The 9,074-nt window shown below is 42.6% G+C and overlaps 2 protein-coding genes across 3 annotated transcripts in view; one reads left to right on the forward strand and one right to left on the reverse strand.

Annotated features, from left to right (window-relative positions):
• Positions 1-2,119: 2,119 nt before the first annotated feature.
• Positions 2,120-7,367, reverse strand: LOC311356301 (uncharacterized protein). The gene is made up of 7 exons (XM_084476068.1): positions 7,305-7,367; positions 6,516-6,628; positions 5,778-5,874; positions 4,809-5,214; positions 4,465-4,593; positions 3,900-4,039; positions 2,120-3,609 (listed from the first exon to the last, which is right to left on the reverse strand). The coding sequence occupies exons 1-7, from the start codon at positions 7,317-7,319 to the stop codon at positions 3,391-3,393; spliced, it is 1,119 nt and encodes a 372-aa protein (XP_084332194.1). The 5' UTR covers positions 7,320-7,367; the 3' UTR covers positions 2,120-3,390.
• Positions 7,368-8,004: 637 nt separating this feature from the next.
• LOC311356217 (uncharacterized protein) overlaps positions 8,005-9,074 on the forward strand; it is a 9,557-nt gene continuing 8,487 nt past the window's right edge. For both annotated transcript variants that reach the window (XM_084475985.1, XM_084475987.1), the window contains exon 1: positions 8,005-8,083. The gene's annotated coding sequence lies outside the window, so the exon portion shown is untranslated. The remainder of the gene's footprint in view (positions 8,084-9,074) is intronic.

A 9,074-nucleotide genomic window follows, 5' to 3' on the forward strand; every position in this document is an offset into this window, starting at 1 on the left:
CGAAGTTACTACTTTACAACCTCGTTGATGACCCACATTTAGAAAAACATGTACTTTTAATTCAGCCTTGGGTGAAATGGAAGCGTAGTGTCCGTGTGTTTCCACCTTTAATGAATGCATGCCATGCGCGCTCCCGTGGCCGGGACACAATTCTAATAGGGGTAACTACATTCACCGGCTTCCTCCATCTTCTGCGCCACCTTTTGAAATAAATAGCCGTTTCTCGTTATCCCTTATTCGACGGCGAGAACAATAACACGACTATCGTCTCCTTCTACTTCCGGCTCACGGCCCCGGGAAAAGATCTCGAGCATGCGCAGAATGCAAATCAACACATAAGCCAATTCGATTGGCTACATGCACGCTAAGCTCGACTATGAATCGCATTATCTAGGGGTCTTAACTCGACTATGAGTAAGCCAATTTGATTCGAGTATAGCTCGACTAAGGTGTATACATGCATCTTAGTAATCCAATCATAGTTGGACTAAGCCAATAAGTCGACTTTCTTGAGTGTCATGTAAACGCACTGATACAGTGCGTTTACATGAACATTAGGATATTACACCCATTAAATATCCCATGTGGTTCACGTTAATGAGCTGGGCTATTTCTATGTGAATACGTTGGTAAAAAATTGGCTCTATGGGCCTCAACCTTCAATGTGGAAATTCGACCAAATAAGTGGCCACAATGTTAATACTCATAATAACATAAATATTGTAATTACGCAAACTTACTGAGGGGTTAATTCCTTGAGGCATGTGGAGATCAATGGTTCGATTGCACATGGGTCCACCTGTTGAGTACAATGTAGAAGAAAAAAAGTCAGAAGTCACATTTGAACTCAAACTACACATTATGCACAAAAGGTTTCAGATGCTGATAAACGTAATGAATCGCTGCATTGAAACAAACGGCGCTCCTGGTGTAATTGGCTTACCGTGAGAGCCATACTGAATGTTAGCTGTAATTCTCGCTTGTAAATACGCTGTCCAAGAACCTCCAGCCAAGTGTTCAGAACCACTGAGCCCGGGCGCTCAGACGCCTCTGCGCCTAGAGACGAACCGCTATGACGTCGCCTCTCTTTAGAAACACCGAGCACAGGCGCGGACACGTTCGCGTTTATAGCCCAAAGCTGCGACTTCATATATTATACATGTAGCCAATGGAAATCCGTGTAACAGGTCAAGTGCTATGACACGCGTTAGGGCCCGCGCTATTGGCTATTCTGGTTGATATAAACTAACTAGAGGCGGTTAGCGGTTAACGCGCGGACATGAGTCTCATCTGGACTTAGCAATGGTGAATGTTGTGTGGTAGTCAACGCAACGGCGTCGGCGCTAAGTTGAAATACGTTTCAATTTCTGAGGAAAATATATAAAATAAGGCCAAATTGCGTACATTAAGATCCATGTTGGAAGTTTTCTTGGAGTTGTAGGTGTCGCTTTCAATTCGCTTGTAGAGATTTCAAAGAACTGCCACGTCGACGTCTCAGAAACAGCAACACTGCGCGTTGCCGCGGACACGATCGTATTTATAGCCCCAAGCTTCTACGTCATATATACATGTAGCCAATAGAAAACCGTGAAAACAGATAAATTGCTAGGAAACGCGCTATTCGCTATTCTATTGGCTATGAACTAGATAACAAACATCCGCCCATGAAAAACCCTTATAAAGTGGTGTGGTGATCGCGGGAGTAAAATTAAATACATGTGTTTTAATTCTGAATCTCCATTAAAATAATCTTGTGGGGTTTGCCTAATTTAAATGTAATCAAGAAATATATTTTTGTTAAATTGTGTCATTAATAATATAATTATTATTATAAATTATAAATAAACTGTCGTGTATTAAATAATAATAAAAGTTCTAAACTGTTTAAGGAGACAACTGGAAGCGCACCCGGCAGACTTGCCATGACCATAACGTAGTATTATTTATTATAACACAGTAACAACAGCGCGTACCAAGAGAGCCCCCTGGTGGCTATTCTGCCTTATATACTTTTCAGGAACAACCGATAGATGATCTGTGTACATACAAAACTGATGAAACCACACTGGTTAATATTCTGTGTTGGGAACACCACATATACTAAAACAAACGATTACCACACGTAATCTTTAATATGGTGACATAACATGACATAACATGCTTCAGATTCTTCACATTGTGCTTTTGACATTGTTAAAGTCATCTCAAGTTGTTCGGTCTGGAAATGTAACACTATTACATCTGTTGTTTCAGGAAGGAACATCAGGTGGAATATTTATATACTTATGACCATTCAAAAACAGCTGAAGATAATTTACAGAAAGGGCAAAACTACAGTAAGGCGGACACTCTACTGGAAACACTAATGAATAAGCATTCACCTGGAACCACGACACTATGGGCTTACAAAAAGGCGATCCCCAATTGACCATATGGGAGATCTGAGTGCCCAGGGGCCCCTTAGTGTGAAATGGCCCCCCGCAATGGGGAAAATAAAAAATAGGCTACTTTGTAATGGGACTATTATGTCTTATTATTGACCAAAGGATGGCTCTATAGAGAGGAGTGCTGCTGCTGGACCATCTCCTCAGCAGGTAGATTCCTCAGATTAAATAAAATGGTACTGGCCTACAAGGCGGTCAACGAAACTGCCCCTGCCTACATGACTGCGCAATGGCCAAACTATGCCAAAATACAAAATAAAATAAAATATATTTGTAAGATGTCTGTAACAATATTTTTGTAATCAGAGAGGGGGTGGGGCTAGGCGCTTCAATGCCCCAGCGGTATTTATCCAGCGGTGCAGAAATGGTTTAACCCTACGTGTGGTTAACATGTTGTTAAAGTGTTAACGTGTGAACAATATTATATTTTTGAACTGCTTGGTTTTCCATTAAGGTGAGCATTTTTCAGTTTTTTTTTTAAGTTTGAGCATGTCAGGTTTCTATAAGAAAGGGAAAAAAGAGTCACAACAAAGCCTAATTGGAGACAAGTAAAATGTGGCGTTCAAGCCTTCATAAAGCAGTATTTCAGTGGTGCATTTTATTAACGCGTTTGTGGTTAGAAACCTTGTTCATGTTTTAAGTGTAGCGCATTCATGCCAGGGAGGCATTGCAGTGAGAGGATCAATTGCGATTTATCAGGGCTCTAACAGCATATATGTACCCTTGTGTAAGAGTTTGTGTGTGTGTGTGTGTGTGTGTGTGTGTGTGTGTGTGTGTGTGTGTGTGTGTGAAGATACGTGTCTACACGTGGTGTGGCGTACAGGCAGAACACTGATCCATACTCACAGAGCTATCCTATTTGGTCACAAGTAAGCGTGAGATGTCACTCACACAGGCAGCAGTGGTATTCATTCCTGATTTATCCCTAACCCATTGGGTTGTTTCTCTACTTCTGAATGACAAAGTAGAAAGACAGGTCTGTGGTGGGCACTGGCGGACGGGCCAGCTGCACAGTTTCCCGTTGCAGTACTTGAATGAACCAGCCCTCGCACAGAGCAGACTCAAACTGCCGCTGTCCGCTCATCGTTCCCTTCATGTAGAAGAGGAAGGCGAGGGCCGACTCGTCCTGCTGGCAGATCAGCTTCAGCCGCTGCTTGTCACAGGCCTGCAGGGGAGGACACCGGATAAATAAACACCAACCACATGCACTAGTTTGCTTCATGTAGTGTGTTGTCATAGCATGGTTGTAATGCAAGTAAGGAACCACAGGGCGACAAGCCACATTTTGCTTGTCTCTAACTACGTCATTACTGAGTGCATTAATCTGGCACTCACTCGATCTCTCGCTCACCCCCTCCCACATTCACTCACTCACGCACCAACACATTCACATTCAGTCTCTCGTTCACTTTCACTCCCACCACTTCACTCACTCACTTTTCCTCTCAGTCATACCTCCGCTCGTAGGATCGCCCCCTTGTCCTGTCTGCAGCATTTGAGGAAGCTCTGGGAGTCGGTGAATTTGAGGACCACCGGCATGCCTCTGAAGGTCTCGTTCGTGACGTTTGGCTTGTAGAAGTATATGGTCATGTTCGCTGTCATGGCACACAAACACAGAGAGCCATGTGACCATGTTGTGGCCACCAGGTCGACAGACCTGTTTTTTCCTCCCCTGCTGGCCATTTACGGTTCTTCTAAACATTATACCGCAGTCTAAATAAAGGCTTTTCTTCGAAAGATGAAACAAAAATCATGCAATGTGTAAGATGTATGCCTATTAGACTAATATTATGCTTTATTTTATCAGTGGAGATTGCAGACAACTACTGGGTGAACGAGTCTATAGCAGCTAAATGCACCTTTATAGAGCAGAAGGTGCTGCAGTCGCCCTGGCATTCATGCCTTAAAGCAGCAGGCTGAGGTGTCCCTTGTAAACCAAGCTGTTAGAAGGTAAAGGTGAGTGTGGGAAGGCTCCGAATGTACGAGTGATGGAGCTTCTATAAGCTTGACGATGACCCACTTGGATTTTCAGACGCAAAGAGCATGTTTCCCTCGAAGAGTTCCCGGAGGTAGGTACAGGAATGGGAATTCTCAAGATTAATATTTTCCTGCACTTTGTCCTGCATGAAACTGACTCTGTTGCCTGGAACTACAACACAAAAATATATTATACATGTATTATAAAAATATAAAATGCTAATTACAAACGCACAAACATCTACAGAATGTAGACAATGAAATGTAAATGCATATCAATGTAAAATACTTCTGACGCCGGTGCCACTAGGAATGGGATAAACAGTGGACCACAGGGGCCACACCTTGGCCAGCATAATAAATACTGTGCAAGTGGATCATATTCACCCTGGGTCACCGTGCTTGAGTTCGCCACCAAGACCACCTCTTTGAACGCGCATCCAGTACCCTGGCACTCAAGGTCGGGGCATCCCGCAGCACAGCCACGCCCTTTCACCACAGAGATGCTTGTGCTGGTCAGCTTCACCACCAGCACCCCACACCCCTCTCCCTCCTCTTCCCCGTTCGTCTCCTCCGCTGGGCCCGCCCCGGCCTCACCCCGCCCTCCCTCTTCAGCCTCCTCACCACACCCACCCCCCCCAATGTTGCATTCTCCCTGCCCCAGGTCCTCCTCTCTCCTCATCTCCATGGAGAAGGAGAGCACAGCGAGCTCCTTCTTGAAGGGATGGAGGCCATCCTTCTCCAGGTGGCAGTGCTCAGAAGTCTCCTTCTTCCTGGTGACCTGGTGTACAGTCTGAAGAGACCGAAGAGGAACAGAACACAATCTCTGTTCAAGTATCTCAAACCAACTTTACAATTTAAACTGAATTGGACAAGCCGTCGTTGAATACTGCTAGATGCTACACATGCAGGTATTTTTCTTTGTAGAGTGTTCAATATAGTAGTAAAAAAAATAGGAAAAAAAATAGTAGAGTGGCGTTAATTGAGGTCATTTGAAAGCTTTCAGATCTGAGGTGGTTAATGAAGTTCAGACTGAGGTCCACTTCCTGTCAGGTGCCTCCGATGGCTCTTTCTTGTCCTCACATGCCTGCTTCACATGCAGCCGATTGTCTATGCACATTCTGAATCAAAGATTGTTCACATATTGCTCTCAAAGTTTCCTATTGAGACAAACTGAACTTGAAACTTTACAAAGAGACCCCGACTGAAATGAGCACTGTGTCTTTTGTGGTGGTGTTTTTATTCACAGCTAACCTGTGCACCATACTGGAACATGTGCTCAATATTCTGTTTTGTTTACCGACTGCTGATTCACAAGCGTGTGTGGTCGTGATTATCTCAACATAATGAGCTCACCAACTTGGGGTTTCCGTGGGTCAACAGGCGGGCCAACTCCTCAGGGGCGATGTCTGCCAGGCTGGTACCGTTGATGAAGGTCAGCATGTCTCCCTTCCTGTCACGACCACAACACTCACTGATACAAGCGTGACACCACAGCAGAACGATTACTGAACTTAGTAGTACTTCTATAACTACTAATACTACTATTGCTAAAAATTCAACTACTATTACTTGTAACTGCAAGTAATAGTAGATACAAGTTACAAGTAATAGTATAATACTATTACTTGTAACTTAGTAGAAGTAGAAACAACACTAATAATAATCATATTGAAACTATTTAGGCATAAGGCATCACGTTTTTGCCATAATATAATAGGCCCGATAACAGGGTTAGTGAACCCTAGAAAGCAGAACGGAGGCAAGAGAATATGTTACGTGGTTACTTATTTCTTGAATCTGTTCCTTATTCTTTGGAGAAAAACTGTGTTGTAGGCAAACTAAAATCTTGTCGTGTTGTTGCTTACACTTCTTTTAAAAAAGCGACTAGGAAACGCATTGGAAATCTTTGGAAGGTAAATAAAGTGTATCGCCCTTAAATGAACAGGAGGAGCTTGGGCTTGGCTGTGTGGCTCGTCTCACAGGATGTTTAGAATGTTTTGTGCAAAATAACACACCACCACCACCACCACCACAGCGGCAAAACAGGAAGTCCCCATGAAGTGCGACATCTCAGGCGCCAGGGAGGCCTACCTGGTGAACGCTGCCCCCCCCCTGCTGTGTGTGCTGACCCCTTCCACCGTGTAGCGGTGCTTCCCATCCAGGAGCGCGTGACTGATCTTCACCCCCCCGGCCATGAAAGGTCCCTGGGCACCAAGTGAAACACAACAAACACATCAAAAAGATGCGGATTACAAAGTAGATCAAATATGCCATCAATGGAGTTTATTAACCATGTTGAGTGAATAAAATGTTCATATACCTGACATTACATGCTGTTCTTGACATCAGGAATGTAGGAATATGATTTAGAATATGATTTCTTTATTTGTTTTTTTCACATGATTTTTCATATTTTTATATATACTATACACTATAATACTATTATGTAATGATACCACCTCCATCAATGTAAACTACAATCTGAAGGAGAGCCAGAAGCCCCACACTGGATGTTATCTGAGAGACGGTTTAAATACAAATGTTTAACTTTTTGTAGTTTAAAATACAAAGTTTAAATACAAAATCAACTGTATCACAACACGCTCACACATAGTCGACATTGACCTAAACGGATCATTGCCAACTACAAACCTTAATATAAAAGGTCCTGTCGAAAATTCAGTTCAAGAAATTGAGATTATTTGTTGCCTTCTCTCTGACTGGCATCCCTTCATCAATGCTTACCTGGTTGCCAGTATTTACAGGGAACAATTTCAATATCAATGTTTATTCTTTCACTTTTCCCTGGCAACGTGACATTGATGTGGTAATACATGGTCATTACAAAAAGGTTAGCAATAGGAAGACACAGCCACCTACCTTCCATGACTCCATGACTTTGGTGCAGTGAGCTGAGATGGTGCGTGTGGGTAAAGGTGAGTGTTGGTGAGTCTGTGGTTCACTCTCTTTATGTACTGTCTGCCTTGCAGATGGGTGAGCAGCGAATAAGGAAGCAGAAATGTGTAAGTTGATTGATTGTTGACTCTGCTTTGATTGATAGTAAGAGAAGTCATTTCAGAAGAGGGGAAGTAAAAGAGTAAAATAGTAAATACAAAAGAACCACTGAACATTGTGTTTCTTTGTTACCATGCAGAACATAGGGGTTGGGAGGACAGGCACTGAACAAGGTCCAGAACAACGGGAACTCTGAGTGATCACTTCCTCTGAGATCCATCACACACACACAATGTCACACACAATATCCCATACACAGGTTGACAACAAAACTAATCCTGTGGAACATATAGACAATTCAAATTTGAGAACTGGTGAAAATGAGGCACACATACAAACGAAAACATACACATACACACCAGTCCTGTGTACACCACACACACGCACACACACACACACACACACACACACACACACACACACACACACACACACACACACACACACACACACTGGGGTGCTGGTTCTATTTCCAGCTTTCCCTGGTGTGTGTGTCTGTAATATCTATAAACGTCGAGGTGTCTTAAATTACACGAGTGCAACCTACTGTTGCATGTTTGAGACTCTGAAGCTCAACAGAATGCTGGACCTGGGACAGCAGACACCTTTACTAGCGTGTACTGCTGGAGTTAGCTGAGAACCAGGTACTTGTATGTGTTGTGGTCACTTATTATGCACTTTTATGTCTTGCAACTTAAAATCTACTGGTACAGTATGTGTTGAAGTAACTTTGAATATATTGTCATGTGTTGTACTAACTTCTTATGTACTGTTTTGTGTTGTAGTAACTTATTATGTACTATTATATATTGTAGTTATGAATAATGTACTTTTATGTGTTGTAGTAACTTTATGATGAACTGTTATGTATTGTGGTAACTTATAATGTACAGTTAGGCCTTGCAGTAACTTATAATGTATGGTTCAGTCTTGCAGTATGTTAAAATGTACTGTTATGTCTTGTAGTAAATTCTAATATACTCTAATGTTGTCATTTTGTAACTGTTAGAATGTACTGTAGTAATTGATGTGTCTATGCCTAAATGTGTGTGCATTATTTTTGCCGGTATACGCATGTGTGGTGTGTGTGTATATAAATATAATTGAGCGGTGAGTTTTGACTTGAGCCATACTTTTGTACTATGCACACTGAAAGTGGGGGGATGGGATACTGTTTGATGCACATCACAACAAGTCAGAGACATAAGAAGTGCCAACGATTGCTGAGTGACTGACGGTCACAGAGTTCCCAAAGGGCCAAGCCCTTAGGAAACAGAGAAAAGAGGAGGAGGAAATTGAAGCCCAATATATTTTATTAGTATGTGCTCTTAACATGACAATGCTGTTCAGGTGTAACGTTACGTTTGATTCTGCAGCAGCGACACATTTTTGCTTGTAATTGGCTCACTTTCTCTACTCTATAACTGTCCAGATGCTCAGGAAACCGTTAATTATACCACTCATAAATAACGGTACTGAAACGATATCACAAAGTTGCCGTGGGTCGTGTTTGTGCCTGACGTTTCTAGGAAGGTGAAGGGGGCGTCCTTTCTCCTTCCTAGAAACGTCAGCCACAAACACCATTTTTTTTGCTCTTAGACGATTGTTTTATTTTCTCACACTCACACACACGCA

This window comes from Micromesistius poutassou, assembly GCF_964030765.1.
Source record: "Micromesistius poutassou genome assembly, chromosome: 12".
Classification (NCBI taxonomy): domain Eukaryota; kingdom Metazoa; phylum Chordata; class Actinopteri; order Gadiformes; family Gadidae; genus Micromesistius; species Micromesistius poutassou.